This window comes from Vicugna pacos, chromosome 6, assembly GCF_048564905.1.
Source record: "Vicugna pacos chromosome 6, VicPac4, whole genome shotgun sequence".
Lineage (NCBI taxonomy): Eukaryota > Metazoa > Chordata > Mammalia > Artiodactyla > Camelidae > Vicugna > Vicugna pacos.
In genome coordinates, this window is record NC_132992.1 from 67,307,867 (window position 1) to 67,324,959 (window position 17,093).

Here is a 17,093-nt window from a genome sequence, read left to right on the forward strand (position 1 = left end):
TGGGCGACCTGACACACGGAGAATGTATCCGAACTTGAAAAAGAATCCTTTTATTTTTCACGAAGATGTCTTCCGTACTCTCGTTATGAGACATGCGGCTAAAGTAATCACCGATATAAACAATGAGATAAGTCATCTTTCAATGGCCCGACTCAAAAATGGCGGCAGTATAAGATTCCCGGGGCATAGGTCGGTTGTAACCCGGAAGTGCCCGTTTGAAGGAGGAGGAGGTAAGGCAATCCGGAAGTGGATGTAATGAAGAGGTGCCACTTGGCGGCCATGGCAGCTGTAGTATCCGTGGCTCCGGGTCAAGGCCCAGCGGAGTGGAGTAACATGGGCAGCACTCGGTATAGGGCAGAGACAGCTTTATATCAGCTTCGCTGCTGAACCCCTAAGACCCGTCGTTACAGACCAGCGGGATTCCTGTCCTCATTCTAGACTCGGAGGAGAGTTTGCCTGGATTGGTGGGCTGGTCCCAGACCTGGGGGAATCACCGGCGGGGCTGCCCGAGGGAAACAGGGGAGCCGGGAGAACGAACAAATTCGCTTGGGTTTTTCTCCTTTTCTTGGTACTATCTGGGACTTTGTTTGTGGAGGAAGTAGGCCCTTTATGCTACCCTTATTATGACGAATGAAGACATCGCTCATTCGCCTGTTTTCCCCATTGACTCTTCTCATCTCTTTTAACCCACGGGAATTCAGGGACTGGTATCTGAAGACTCGGGCTAGGACCTAAAATTGCTGAAAGTTCTCTCTGGTGCTAGTATCAGCAAAAAGAGGCTGTTTCCAGGTACGTTCAAGAGAAAGGTGCCTCTCGAACACGTCTGCTGGTGGGGAGGACGAAAGAACTGGAAAGTCCACTTGTTCTCTTGGAACCACCACACGCTCTTAAGAACCTAAGCATCATTTGAAGCCACCGAAAAATTGTAGTCTAGTGGTGGTAGTGAGTGAATAAAGGAGGGCAGAATGGATGATTTCATCTCCATTAGTCTGCTGTCTCTGGCTATGCTGGTGGGATGTTACGTGGCTGGAATCATTCCTTTGGCTGTTAATTTCTCGGAGGTAAGAAATTCTCAATTTTTTTGGTCAGCTATCAGGATGGCTGCTACGAAGTAGTGACAGTTGTAAACAGACGCTGCTTCCCCAGTTAATATCAGAGCTAAAAGTCTTTTTAAGGAAGACTATCTTCTCAAAAATGCATTAACATTTAATAATAGAAACAAACTTCATATTCGGCACTAGCGTTCTTAACCAGGGGTGGGTGGATCTCCTGAAGATCCTGGGATTCTCTGAGATTGCATATGAAAATTTGAGGCTGTGTGCATTTCTTGGAGAGAGGCACCATAACGTTCTTTTGATACTCTTGAGTTCCAAAGAATCAAGACTCCAGATTGCTATCAAAAGATAATGGAGAGTACTATTTATCCATATGAATTAAAGTCAATATAACTTCCTATTTTGAGAAAAGCAAGCATAGTTTTTTGGGGAAAGTTTTTTTTTTTTTTGGATACCTGTAATTAGAATGAAGTAAGAAAAAAACTAAATTGGATTGTTCTTAACTCACATTTCCTTTTAAAGAAGAACGTTGGAATGGGTATTCGAAATTGCTTTCAAATGTATTTGTTTAGAAATGGATTTTTTGTTAATATGGTTTGACGTTTTAGTTAATTTGGTTATTTATCATTACTTTAATAGACTTTAACAGGGAAGAAATATAGTTGAAGGCACTGTTAAATGAAAATGCAGATATAGTCTTCAGGTGGTCATAAAGGAGTTCACAACACGCACAGTGTTGAAGGATTAGAGGGAGAAAAACTACTACATTCAGGATTTCATGAGTATGCCTTGGGTTCAGCAGTAAAGTAGTTTCGCTGACGGTCCTGAAAGTGTTTTCAAAGGAAACCGGAGTAGAGAATGGCCTAACGTGGAAAGGAAAAGTATAGACGAGGTGTGAGGTAGGCCTTGAAGAAACTTGAGGGAAGGGGAGGCCTTGCCGGTGAAGAAAATAGCCTATGGGTGGAAAAACATGTGGAAAGAGGCATCATGAGTTTGAAAATAAAGCCCACAGCCAGCTGGAAGGAGGCAGGGGTTGCTTGAATTGCTATTACTCCTTTTTTTGTTTGTTTCCCTTAGCATCTAATGGTAACATTGAGCTGGTTTTCTTTTTGAGCATATACATTACCTAATTTCATTTTTTTCTTTTTCCCTAATTTCATTTTACTTTTTTTCTTTTTGGTGGGGGGAGGTAATTAGGCTTATTTATTTATTTATTTATTTTTAGAAAAGTTACCAGAGATTGAACCCAGAACCTCCTGCGTGCTAGGCATGTGCTCTACCACTTTAGCTATACCCTCCCCACTAATTTCATTTTAAAAACGCAGTGAGATACAGATGAGGAGACTGAGACTTAAATTATGTAATTTGGACAAGTTCACGAAGTGTTTTAAAATCAGAGCTGTTTTTTCACTCTGTATTTTTCTGACTCAGAGCAGTTCTTAGCCACTCTGTCCATTTTTTTCAAAGGTGGTAAACTGGTAGCCCATGTCCCAGATCTAGCCCACAGACTTACTCTGTTAGATGAGCAGCGTTTAATTTTATTATTGTTGCTGGGGTTTTTTTTTCTGTCTGTATTCCCTCAAGGAAGCAGTTAGTTAGAGCTGAGTAGTGGTAGATTGTCATAGTGCTTCTTGGCTGTGAAGCCTACTTCATTCATTTGGGCTACCTTCCTGCCCAGTATTTTGTGAGCCTGCTATCTCTCCTCTAACATAAACCGTATTTTCTTAAGACTGCATTAGAATTGAGTTGACATTATTAGGACTGATATTTGTGAAGTTTAAGTTGGTTTGTATATTTTAAAACATACTGCAATAACAGTTATTAAGAATTATAATTAATTCAAAGAAAGAACCGATGAAGCTTTTTATTTCTATAAAGTGCTTAGACCTTGTCCAAGTTCAGCATTTTCTCGAACTGTCTTGAGTGGTTTTTTTTTGCAATATGCAGGTGTATACTGTTTTCTTTTTCTACTCAAGGAAATGTGTACATGAGTGGTGTAATTAACCAGGCCATTAATAAAAATAATATGATATGTCATTTATGGCTTTCTGATCAGGTAGTCTTTTTCCAGTGGTATGTCTAAAAATGCTATAAATCAACATTCATAATGTCTTTTCATTATTCCAGCAGAAACAATGCACTGTTGAACTGTTAGAATAAAAATGAAAGTTATATATAACTTAGTCAAAGACATTTTAGAATTCAGCTGGTGATTTTTATCTCCTAGGAATTAAGCATTTTTTCTCGACAAATTATACTGTTATTATAGATCAATGTGTTGTGAAACTAGTAAGATGATAAATTTGTAAAAAATAAACTTCATTCATGAGGACTGGAAAACACAGTTTCTGCCCTTAAAAAATAGCTCCCCAAACTCCTACATTGGCTAAACAACTTTCCTTTTTAAGGGATTCTGGCATTTCTTGGGAACTGGCATTACTATAAATAAAAGGACAAATAAACTTAATTTGTTTTACAGGTCATTTTCATTTATATGAAGAGATATGCTCTTTATTCCCGTTCTTAATCTAGCTGCTGCTTTGTCATTCAATACTTTTTTTCTTCAGAATTTCTCAGAGCAGGAATAAAAGAGCAATAAAGCCATTAATTATATCAGGATTTGTATTTAGAAATGAGTTAAAATCAAGTAGTCTGAAATTACTGTAGCAGTAGTATCTACTTGTCATATCTGACCATTAGAAGATTTCTGTGACACTGATTTTTATGTCACTTTCTCCTACATGCTTTGCTCCCAAACCTGCTTTCTTGATGCTTTTATAACTTTTTTGCCTTTTGATCTGGACTGTACCTTTATACCTAAATGATTTCTAAAAGAAAGGAACAAAATCTCTGATTCTGAAATGCATGTATGAGTAACTGTTAATCATGATGCTTTCTTCTTCAGCATATGAGGAGAAAAACTAAACTTATAAAGGCAGCCAAAACATACTTTACGCAAATGAGGTTCTGTCTGGTAGTAGACACACTAGTTTAGCACTGTCTTGTGTTTTTCAGATTTAGTTGTTATTGAGCCCTTTTCTCTGGCCCTACATGAAAATACTACCTAAGTAGGTTGAGAGCCTACAACTTAACATTACCTAGTATAATCTTATCAGGTGCTCTGTGAATGAAGTTAAGGTATAAATGATGGCCAGAGTTGGGATTTTAAATTGATGATTTGAGGATTCTTATTTACCTGAGCACGTCTCCGTTTTATCAGCGATCTGGTAACAGATAGCAGGTTGTGTTTGCCCCTGAGCTTTAGGGCAGCACTCCTCCAATTATCTGGTACATGACCAGCTTTTGTTTTTGGTTAATTTCCATTCCATTGCAAACCAGTATACTTGTTAAAAATGAAATACTAAGAAAATGAAGTGGAAAAAGCATACAAAACACAAGCCGAAGTGCAGTGTTTATTAGATTCAACAGACATAGAATTCCTCTTATAATTGTAGAAATCATATTACTATAAAAGTTTTTGAAGGCTTTCTCTCATTTCATACTTTTCTTGTTGCAGACTAGTTTAGATGACAATGCCACACTTTTCATATGCAGATGAAAGTAGGGCTTCTCTTACTTCAGTAAAGATGGTTAGTAATCCGCTAATTTCAAAAGGAACTTGTCTGAGACAGGTACTGTAGTTCACAATTGGTGTGACTACTTGAGCAAGCTATGTAACATCCACGTCTCTTCCGTTAAATGGCCTTATAGGATTGTTGTTAGGATGTAATGAAATAATATAAGCACAGGGCTTAACACTGTACCAAGAACATAATAAGAACTTTAGAAAACATTGAGGATTATTCTCAGTACTGATAACTTTGTTCTAAATTATAATTTTTAAACCTTTTATTTTGGAACAGACTTCTAATGGTGGGTAAACTCCTCCCCTCCCCACCCGCAAATCACAGAAACTTCTCTGCAGTTTGTTTGGAATCTGTAAGGTCTTGTTTAGGGGTTGGCATTCCTGTTCGCCATAAATATTTCATTTGGAAAGGCCAGGGCTCTTCCTGCCCTGCCTTATAGTATGTTTCTTAGTATTTAACTTTTTCTTCTTCATTACACTTACTCTCGTTATAAGCTTTGTTTTGTTTTTCATGTGTTAAAGTTTTTGTTTTGTGTCTAATGATAATAACTGACTAATTCATAATAAATATCTTTGGGGCTTTGAGTTACAACCAAATCAAAAGTTTGTGTCTGAAGAACAAATTTGTTCGGTATGTTTTTTCCTCCAACAATTGATTCTTTTTAAAGTAGATTTGATAAAGTTGCATTTTTAATGACTTTTGCATTGTCTGGTATATTAACCTTTTGTTCTGTTATGGTAATGCAAAACATTTTATGTTTGTTTGGAATTTCCTTTCTAAATTCTAACCTTTCAAACTTGCATTGTCTGTAATTTATCCATATCTGGAAAACAATCAGTAACTTTGTCCTTCCTCAGATTGCTGTCTTTCCAGCTTTTTGTTTCATAAGTATCTTTGCTTGATAAAGCTAAGTTTGAATCAAATAAAATCTAGGTACAATCTGATTCAATATTAACTTCCTGAAAAACTTTCTTTTTTCTAGGATATGATATAGCTAAACATCATTGAAACTTATCTGCGTAATAATATTAATAATACTTAATGCTTATTGAGCTCCTTCTATGTACTAGGCAATGATGTGCATTATTTTATTTAATCCTCAGGACAAGACTATGAGATAGATATTGTTAAGCCTCTCTTTACAAATGAGCACACTCAAGCTTAGAGACATCACAAATCCTAGTAGAGGTGGGATTTGAACTAAGTCAGTTTGATTACCAGTTCAAAGCACTTGATAACTAGATGATATTTCCTCTCCTAATGAACACTATAAAAAAGTAATGAATATATCATGGATCTAAATTGACACCTTTAGCTCCTCAAATTAGGAATATCTTTTACATCCCCAATACTTTACCTTCCACAGTACAGCTCATGTCTTGTGCTTACTAAGTGTAGCTCTATTTTAATGATCTCTGAACAGCATTGAAATCTATAAGAAAGACCGAATATGTTTTAGATGCCCTTTACATAAACACCTGCCAAATTGGAATCTGAAGCAGTTCCTGTTTTGAACTATTCAAGATTAATTTCACACTTGATGTCTTCATAGTTTAGTGAATTCTAAATTGTGCTGTTGAAGAATTGACATCCTGGGGGTGGGGTGTGTAGCTCAGTGGTAGAGCGTGTGCTTGGCATGCATGAATTCCTGAGTTCAATCCCCAGTACTTTCATTAAGGGGGAAAAAACAGAATTGACATCCTTTTTGAAGGAAGAAGATCTGAAATGGATTCAGAATGCTTCTGTGTGTGATAGTCTTAACCTCTCCTCTCTCTCATTGAAGAATTTAGATGTGAGACTTTGTTGAGTGGTAATGAGTTTTAGGAACCTCTATAGCTCAGTTTGAAATTCCAAGTAATAAGTAGTAATGCTAACCATGAGTACATATATTTCTTTAAACTTATGACGAATTATAGCGATCTCAGTTCCCCTTTAATATTCATATCCAATGTCTAACTTTACTGCAGTTAAATAGAATTAAGCATTAGTTGGTCTGGAAATTCTTCTGCCATGATTATATGGATTTTTAAGCAACAGGGTCTTGGGGATAACTATTAGATAATTACATGAAACTATTTATTGCAAACCTGGAGGTCAAATTTCTATTAACCAAAAAGTTATACCCTAGCTTCTGCACCTTGTTGTGTGTTCTTTTCATTGATTCATTATGCATTTGACAAAGGCAAATTGGGGGAGGAAAACAGGTTCTAAAAGCAAAAAAAAAAAAATGATACAATGAAATAGATTTTATAGAGATACAGTTTAGCATAGTGCTTAAGGGTATGGATTCTGGAGCTAGACTCTGCAGGTTCAGGTCGTGACTCTGCCATTTGCTGGCTTTGTGAGCCTGGACAAATTACTTGAACTTTCTATGCCTCTCTTGTACAAATTGAGGATAATAGAAGTACCAGCCTCCTAGGATTATTGTGAGGATTAAATGAGTTAATATATGTAAAGTGTTTATGATAGAACATGCTTGGCTTTGTAAGTACTTAATAAATAACAGTTATTATTAATAGAGGTGAAGGAGAATATTGGTATCACGTCTGTTGTGTAGAACTTGTCCATCCAGAAATCTCAGTAACCTAAAGGACAGAAAAGTCTCTGATTAGCTAAATATATAGCCTGAAGACCAAGCATTTTACTTGCTCTCTACTGTCCTTGGCTGTCACTCGGCTTCTATGTATCTGTTAATGATTCTAGTAAATTGGTGTGCCAGTTATCAATTTATTGCCTTTCCGTTCCAAATTCACTCTTCATTGGCTGCTCTGCAAAAATGGGCCCTTTAAATATTTTTCCTTTGCCAAGTGGCACAATGTTAAGCTTCATCAGTAGAGGATACTGGAGAGAAGTTGTAAGAGGAAGGAGTTTTCCTTCTTGGTTCTGGCATGCTTGCTCAGCCAGCCTTCTAGGTGACTTCTCTGGCACTGATCCCTGTAGCTCAGGCAGCCTCACCAGTGTCCAGCCTCTGCACTGCAGGTGGCTTTCAAAGCCTCAGACTCCTCCTGAACACACAGCTTTTCCAACACCCAGCAGCCAGTAGTTCCCACTGGCAACCCCGTCTTGGATGGTTTTATAGGAGAGTCTCTCCAGTGAGACACTTTCCCTTGGACAGCTTTCCCAACACCCTAGAGTGCAGATTTCCAGTGAGTTCTACCAGTGTGACACCACAGAAACTTATCTGCTTGTGATGCTGTGACTTAGAATAAGAAGTATGTATTTGGTCTTACTCCTGTTTCTGACACAGAGCTCCTAAAACCTTTGGAATTTCCTAAATGATGAGAGCCGAATGTGTCTTATTATGTGAATGAGGTGACTTTTGGAAAGCCACTAGATAACCTAAGGATGAGGGCTTGTTGCCAGGAGAACCAACCACATGATTCCAAGGACTGAACTTAGCGGTCGAACCAGGGAGGGGAAAGGGAATGAAGGTTGAATGAATTGCCAGGAGCCAGCAATTTAATCAGTTATGCCCATATAAGGAAACCTCCATAAAACCGCAAAGGATGGGGTTTGGAGATTTTCCAGGGTGGTGAACATATGGAGATGCTGGGAGAGTCACATTCAGAAAGCATGGAAGCTCCATGCCCTTTCCCCATACCTTACCTATGAATCTCTTCTATCTAGCTGTGCCTGAGTTATATATTCTTTTATAATAAACAGGTAATCTAGTAAGTAAAATGTTTTTCTGAGTTCTGTGAGCTGCTCTAGCAAATTAATTGAACCCAAGGGACCAGTGGTCTATAGCTGGTTGGTCAGAAGCACTGGTAACAACCTGAACTTGGAACTGGCATCTGAAGTGGCAGAGGGCCAGTCTTGTAGGACCTATTGCTTATTCCAGATAGATAGTGTTAGAATTGAATTGAATTGAATTGTAGGACACCCAGCTAATGTCTTGAGCATTGCTTGTTCTGGGGAAACCCCCCTCATACACACACACCTCAAAATTGGTCCCAGAACCTTTTACTGCCATTCACTGAGTTTGGATCTCAGCCCTTATGGGATTTCTTCTTTGAGAAACTCTTAATTTGGTCCTAAGGTAGTCACTGCTCCTTTTAGCTGCAGTTCTTACATTTTTAATGAGCTGATTTCTCATTACTCCAGTTCCCTGTTACAGTTATTCTTTTTTGGTTCAAATTACTTTATGATTTCCACTTCTGGGTTGGACCCTGACTAATACAGCTAGGTAACAGGTCATAAAATCCAATAACTACTGAGGCTGAACAGTGAATCAGGCCTAGAGTAAGATAAAGTGGTCCAAGTGTCTTGCTGTGGCAACTGACCTCCAGTGTCAGTTCCTGGGAGTCTTAGGGACTCATGAAAACTGTGGTCAGCTGTGGCACAGAAGACTATGTGCCATTTGATGACACCAGCTCTGGTGTTGCCAAATATTCCTACTTTTCAGAAGTTGGAAATCAGGATTTTTACATGACTCTTCTAAATTTTATACTTTGGCTACTAATTCAAATATTATTACCTCAAAAGACCTATGTTTGTGAGCTACCAGTCTAGAACCTCTGGGCTGGACTGTCTGATTTCTAAGCTCTCTGAAAACTAGAAAGAGCACACTGGAAGGGATGGGGCAGCAAGCGGAGGAAATAAGTCACAGCATTACAAGAAGGGAGATTGAAAAACATTTCAGATTATTACAAAACCTCAAAGCACTGATGCTTAGAACCACTTAGTAAAGGGGAAGACATCTATGTGCATTTTTAGGGCACTTTGCTCTCTAATCCCACCACAGTACAGTAGTTAGTAATAATGATAGCGACATTATGAACTCATGTCAAGTTTTGTATTGATTTTAACAATAACCTTGAAAGGGAAGAATTCTTGTCCTGTTTATAGATGAGGAAACTGAGCCTCAAAGTTTACCAAGTTCAAAGCCACTATTTATATGTCTCTAATTAAATGGACAAAAAGAAAAATTTTTAAGCCTGACTATATAATAGAGGTTCTTAGTAAGAAATTTAGAAAATATGATGTGCAATAGGAAAATTAAATTGTCTATTATCCCAGTGTCCAGTGAGAAATCATTAGTGATATTTTTGTTTCTTTTATTCTTTTTTTCCTACTTGTTTGCATTTTTAATATGGTTAATTATGTGGTATTATGTATAAATTTACATTCTCTCTTCTTTTACCTGGTAGTATAACATAAGCATTTCCTTTATTATTAAAAACGTGTTCTAAGTATTTTTAATGTCTTCATTACATTTAGTTATTTTATATACAGAAATTCTTATTATGCATTTAGTTTGTTTTCAAATTTTTGCCATAATAATAGTTTGAATGAATATTTTTGTGTCTAATGCTATCACTGTATTTCAGATTACTTCCTCAGGAGTAGAATGACAGGATTAAAGGGCATAAACATCCTCAAGAGGTTCTCAATCTATATTACCATTTTTTTAAATGCATTTTTTCCAACAAATGCAAATGTATTCTCTTGAACATTCTGTACTACCATTGATTTTTAAAACTTTGCTAATTCAATAGAGTAAATGTGGTTTATTATTCTAATTTTCTCAGTTCAGTAAAACTTCTTATGTATTAATAATGTAATATTCATTGCCGGTATATTCCCAGGTCTTTCCCATGCATCAGTGGGTTTTTTGGGGATTTGGTTTTGTAGTCCGTCACATTGAACAATCTTACGGGATTTCCTTTTATATTTAGAAAGGACTCTTATACAAAAAGACACAGGTTACTATTCTGAGATTGGAGGAAGTGGCATTAATAAATTGTTGCTTATTACCTTTATGTCAAACGAATTAGGAAAGGGGACGCCTATATGCCACCAGCATAATGTCAACTATGGTAACATCATTCACTTGAACTTCTGCCCAAGTATGTGGGTTTTGTTTTGTTTTTCTTGTGGAGAAGGAGCTTAGAAGTATTTACTGCATGCTACCTATGATGCTGAAGATAAGTAATAATGACAACTACTCTGTACTAAGTGTGCTAACATCACACTCCTGCATGATAGTAGCAGCAGCTGCAGCCGTGGCCCTGTTTTACAGAGGAGGACAGCTTGCTCAGCGTCACAGAACTGCTTTTTGACACGTCTCAGTTGTGAGGACTTGAAGAATGAAGTTCACATTTGGGTTTTCTTCATTACCTGTTACTGACACTTAGCAGCGGATAATGTAGTAATTAAATTGACATTAGGAAGTATCTTCTTGAAAAAGGTTTATGTATAAGAAAATGGAGAAAGCCTTTGTTGCTTGAATAAAAGTTACTTTCTGCCCTGTGATATTTCATCTCTTCAGTGCCTAGAACTTTGAAGAGATCAGTCTTATAACAAGAGATGCATCTTTCATTATTTTTAGGAAACTATAATTGATGCTTTCAGTGCTAAAATGAGCATGGTACAAGGGGGACTGAAATAAACAATCTTCAATAGTAAAAGCTTTTAAAAGTTATTGGCGTGTATTTAGTTGAACCAAACAATTTGTTGGCTGTTTCTATGAGCACGGAAAGAAAAACCATTTAACTATCTTGGTATCTGCCAAAAAAATTAAACTGACTTCAAAGCTTTGCACTGCGCTGATATTTAATGGCATTGAATACAAGCTATTGTTTTAATTAATACTTCTGGTCAATCCTTTGCTCAGTCAGGCTACAGATACAAAATTGTAAAATGAGATAACATAAAATGAATAGCATTGCACATTCATGCCTCTCTGGAGCAAATGTTTCATTTCTCCAATAGAAACTATTGCTTTGGGAACTCTTTTCATCTTGAACCACACTTGGAATTTATAGTTCTTCATTTAAATACATCCTTTAGTGATTTACCATAGGCAAAGGAGAGAACATGTCAGCATTTTAACTTTGATACATATACAATTTTGAGATTAGATCCCAAGTTGTAAGGTTGTGTGAAAGAATACAGCTGTACCAGTAACATAGAGCCACATCTCAAGTGCTTAACGTAAGTCAGATTGAGTCTAAAATGATTTAGGTAGTAAGAAATTTTTTTAAGTAAAAATTAAACTATAACCCATGGCAATTATGCTTATTTTTTTGCTGTTGATTTTTTTTCCCGTTAAAAGTTGCCTCTATGATTAGGTTGCCATGAGAAAGTTAGTAGACATCTATCAAGCTGATAAAAGTTATATAGAATAAAGAATCTTTATATTGCTTTGCTGAAGATTGAAACAGTGACTGAATAGTGGTTAGAACAGTGCTGAAGACTGAAAAAAGATTTTGAGCTCCTTGGAAAAAACCAGATGTCATTTAAGGGATTTGCATTAGTGAGACAAATGACAGCATTGCCTCACATTTACTATGATGATATCCTATTATGGTTTTTTATTATATGTAGTTTATACCCCTTGAGCCAAAGCATAAATTCTAAATTAGGTAACCACTGAAAATTCTTGATATGGTTACACTTATAAGGGATACGTTAGGTCTATTTCCCAGCACACGTATTCTAAAGAGCTTCCAATGCATTCATACATTCGCTGATTTTAAGGACCAGTAAAGTGTCAGGTACCAAGTCCCCAGTGCCTTTCATGATGCTGGGCATTTAATTCATTCTTTCAATAAATATTCAGGGAGAATCAGTTTTGTGCCAGATACGGTTCTGTAAACTGAGGATTTAGCAGTAAATTAAAAACAGAAGTCTTTGTCTTCACAGAACTTAAAATTTTCTAAGGAGTTCCAGGAAATAACATAGCATTCAGTGGAGGTTTAACTTCATTTCGTAAATAAATATGCTTTAATTTCAAAATGGACTGAAAACATAATATAGTAATTTTAGCACATACTGCATTTCCTTGGAGGAAATACGTACAAAGCTAGATGATTTACTCCAGTTTACCTGGATGATCTCTTCCTACAAGTTCTCAAATTCTTTTTTTCTGACTTTTTTTTATGGTATTGTAATACAGATCTTATGCTTACACTTTTGTTGATCAGAGTTTTCCAGGCTTTTGGATTTCACAGGTCAGTAATAATTTTGAAATTTGGGAGAATTAATAAAAGATTGCCTGCTTTAATTCTGCCAAGTAAGTGGCAAAGTAAATGCCAAGTAAGGACATTAAAAAACAAAAACTGTTGTCACCATCATTTCTTAAAGCACATTTTGGTAATGGCTCAGTGGTAGAGCGTATGCTTAGCATGCACAATGTCCTGGGTTCTATCCCTAGTACCTTCATTTAAAAAAAGAAAGAAAGAACGAACATTTTAACATCAAAGAGTAGATAGGATATAATCTTAGAATAAAGAATTGTCCTTTATATTGAAGAAATAAAATATTATGACAAGTTCATTACATTGCCCTTATTTCTCTTATTTTGCCATGGACCTTTAGAAACTATCAATAGAAAACAATTATAGCTAAAGATAATTTTGTTTTTCCTCTTGGTGTTGCTAAGGGATTTTGCTGACAGACTATTTAAAGAGGTTGTGTGATTGAATTTTATCTTTTTTCAGAGATAAATTTTATATTATGAATTGTATGTCTTGTGCCATTTGATGGACATTGTCTTGCAATGTACAGGGTGGCAGAGTACAATGTCAAATCTAATCATGCCTCTACTGCTGGCTAGCCTAGCTGTGTGATCTTGGGCAAGTCATTCCTCATCTTTGACTTTTGATTCTCCATCTGTATATTGAGAGAAGATCATTTGTTACATTTCTTCCAGTTCTTAAGCTTGGATTCTGTGTTGATAACTTTGGTAGCTAGTATCACACTTTAAAAAGTGTCTACTATGAACTAATCTGCAGAACAGAAACAGACTCGCACACATAGTAAACAATCTTATGGTTACAGGGAAAGGGGATGGGAAGGGATAAATTTGGGAGTTTAAGATTTACAAATGTTAGCCACTGTATATATAAATAGATTTTTTAAAAGTTTCTGCTGTATAGCACAGGGAACTATTCTCAGTATCTTGAGAAAATGAAATATGAGTGAATTCAAAATGAAAATGAATATATGTATTTACATCCATGACTGGGACATTGTGATGTACACCAGAAATTGATACATTGTAACTGATGGTACTTCAATTAAAAAAAAAAAGTATGTGTCTAAAGATTAATAAAAATTGGTACTGTCCTTGTAAAAATTTGGACCATGCTCCTGTTCACATTCCTTCAACGGAGAGCATTTATTCATATACGATTAACAAAGAGGTGTAATTTCATGACTATGGACTTTAAAGACTTACCATGATTTTTTTGTAATGACATTAGCTACACATGGAGATTCAACTATTTTCTAGCTTGGGCCTTTGGGAAATTCTTATAAAATCTTTTATGATAGAGAATGTTCAGAAATCAGTTCCATGTAAATAAGTGAATGGGATTATGGGTTATTTCATTTGGGAAAAAGAACATCTATTAATTATTTTACATTATTTAAAATTTAAAAGGCAGCATTTTAGGGGAATCATTTTTTACTTTCTTTATGAATTTGAAGGTTTTATTTGTAGTGCCCATAGTTATTCTGGGTATATATCCCTCAGTTATCCTAAATGGTACTACTTCACCATCTTAATTTTGTGGTTTGGAAGCCTCAAAAACTCATTTCTGCTCTTTTAAAACTTGTCTCAATCTAGTGCTTCATGTGACTCTAGTGTAGATTATGAAGCACTTGGTAAGTGCCTAGTGAATTTGTGTTGATGCACAATTGTAAAGACCTCTGGCTTCTGCATGGAGTTATTTACATAAAATTGTGGTGAATGTTTTTTAAGGAATAGCTGAATGGCAGGTGAGATTGTTTAAGAAAAAAGTTTGAAAGTAGCTTTTAGTATTCTTCATAGACCTCTGACCTTGCTTTCAAAGAGCTGCCGTGAAGACGCCTTCTTAAAATTGGATAGTTCTATAATGAATCCTTTCAGAGGTCCTGGTTGAATAAATTGCTTCCTAAGTAGTTTTTGAAATAAATACGTGATTTTATAGGGTAAAAGGTTTAGATCTTAATACAGTTTGATGAATTTTGACAAATGTGTATAACTCACATTCCAATCAAGATTTAGAAATCTCTATCATCCTAAAAAAATAATCTTATGCCATTTTCCAGTTAGTCTTCTCTGCCACTGTGGTCCCCTGGTACTCCCTCCTGCCAGAAGCAGCCACTGTTCTGATTTTTATTGCCATAGTTTAGTTTGACCTGCTTTTAAACTTCATATAAATGGACTCATACAGTATATATTCTTTTTGAGAAAGGCTTCTTTTATTCAAGCATTGGGATGATGTTTTTGAGATTCATGTTGCTGTATGTCGCAGTAATTTTTTTTTCCTTTTTGTTGCTGATTAGTTTTCCATTGTACAAGTATACCACAGTTTATCCATTGTGCTATTGCTGGGCATCTGATTTAGATTATGGCTATTACTGATAAAGTTTCTGTGAGCATCCTTATACAAATTTTGGGGGAAGACATATGCTTTTATTTCTCTTGATAAGTACATAAAAGTGGAATTGCTGGTTTAACTTTATAAGAAACTGATAATTTCCTAAAGTGGTTGTACCATTTTATGCTCCCACCAGCAGTGTACGAGAGTTCCAGGTGCTCTGTATCCTTGCCATCACTTCGTGTTGTCAGTCTTTTTAATTCTAGCCATTTTAGTGGGTGTCTCTTATTGAGTTGTAATCATTCTTTGTATTTCAAATACAAGCCCTTTGTCAATGTCTTAGGTTGGTTCCCTAGAAAACAGACTCTGAAAAGCAGATTTGCACGCAGGAAGTTTATTGGAGAGTGCTCTTGGGAATAACACCTGTGAAAGAATGAGCAAGATTAAACAGATGGAGAAGTTGAACTGTAATTCAGTTGCAGTAGAGGCCTCAGCTCATCCCACAAAAGGCTCTGAAGCTGGATGGCTCTTCTGAGATATTCTGAATTGAGGCAAGGAGATCAGGCTTTGTGCCTTTATACCTTTGTACCTTCCTCCACATAGCACCAAGAGGGATAGTCATTAGATGCGGACTGCCCTGGGAGAGGGAATATAACCTTAGGTTAGTCCTTCCCCTTTGGCCCAACGGCAGGACCTCTGAGAGACTGAGCTGTGAGGCATTAGTAGGCAGCACTCCCAGCAGTTGGCAGAACAGGTGTCTCCAGCCTGAAGGGGGTTAATGTAGACAATGTTACCACAGCACCTACCACAGATATATGTATTTCCACTACTGATGTGGATGTTTTCTTCCAGTATATAGTTTGTCTATTCATTTTCTTAATGGATCAGCAAACATTTAAAATTCTGATTTTGAATTTTTTCTCTTAAAATGGTTTGTGTTTTTTGTGTCCCTGCTGAGAAATATTTGCCAACCCCAAGACTGCAAAGATATTCCTCATTTTCTTCTAGCAGCTTTTGAGTTTTAGGTTTTATATTTAGGTATATAATCCATCAAGGATCAGTTTTTCTATCTGATGTGAGCTCTTACCCACGTAATTCTTGAGGGCAATCAGCTCTTTTTCTTTCAGGTCCATCCTTTCATCACATCTCATCTTCCCTTAATTTGCAAAGCAGAGACATCTTTCATTTCCATTCCCCAGAGTAGAGCAGAGTCAAAATGCTGACAGCACAGTCTTCTTTCCTAGCAATTTATTCATCAGTTTGGATTGTGGAGTTTTGAAATTAAAGGCCCTAAAATGAAACAGTATGCTCAGCCAAGCTCAGTTTTACCCATATTTTTGTCCTTCCTTTAGAAGTAAAACTTGACATTCATGAATTTTTTTAAACAAAGGTGACTTTTATGAATTTTTTAGAGAGAATGACAAAAAGACTAATTAATTACCACATCACCTTCTACACAGAATAGAGCTGTTTTTCCGTCTTGTGTTCTCCAGGCTCTGACAGTTTGTCTCAAATGAATGCTGTGATTAGCAGTGCTTTGGTGAGGTTAGTAACTTGGAAAAGACAAAGACTCTTAGAATAGCTCAGTATTAAATGTTAAAATAGTAACACCAGTTGTTTGGTGTCATTTTTACAAAATGCTTCAAACACTCTTTCCTATTGCCTCCTGTATCTTTACAAGACATGTAGAAATATTCTTATTTTACAGAAGAAAAGTTGAGGTACTGAGTTGTTAACTAATTTGAACATGGAATCAACTCTGACTCCCAGGCCAGTGCCCCAACTACTGGATACATTCAGAACACTCTCAATTTATAGGTAGCTAATGGCTGTCCTGAATGTATGAAGGGCTGACCTACTTGCTATAGGACAAGTATTAGGTGGTGCTGACACTGCAGCTATAGGTCCTCCATTTACCTTAGAGACACGAGATGTAGATCCCTTTGTTCTTCCCAAATGAGGAGGAAGTAATGTTTCAACCAGCCTTACAGCCAAGAACCTGTTTTTCCATGGAGACAGAACATGTTCGTATGTATCCTCCCAGCCTCACAGTCAGTAGTTCGCAGTTCAGTAGTACGCAGATCTAATACGACCACTATTATTTTTGCTAACCTCATATTTTATATCTTGTATCTCAGGAT

The 17,093-nt window shown here is 36.5% G+C and overlaps 1 protein-coding gene across 3 annotated transcripts in view; it reads left to right on the top strand.

Annotated features, from left to right (window-relative positions):
• Window positions 1-234: 234 nt before the first annotated feature.
• Window positions 235-17,093, top strand: part of SLC39A9 (solute carrier family 39 member 9) — a 41,177-nt gene continuing 24,318 nt past the window's right edge. For all 3 annotated transcript variants that reach the window (XR_012073713.1, XM_006206929.4, XM_015241479.3), the window contains exon 1: window positions 235-1,061. Coding sequence is in view for 2 of the 3 variants with exons in the window: in XM_006206929.4 (XP_006206991.1) it covers window positions 966-1,061 (96 nt within the window). In the remaining variant the exon portion in view is untranslated. The remainder of the gene's footprint in view (window positions 1,062-17,093) is intronic.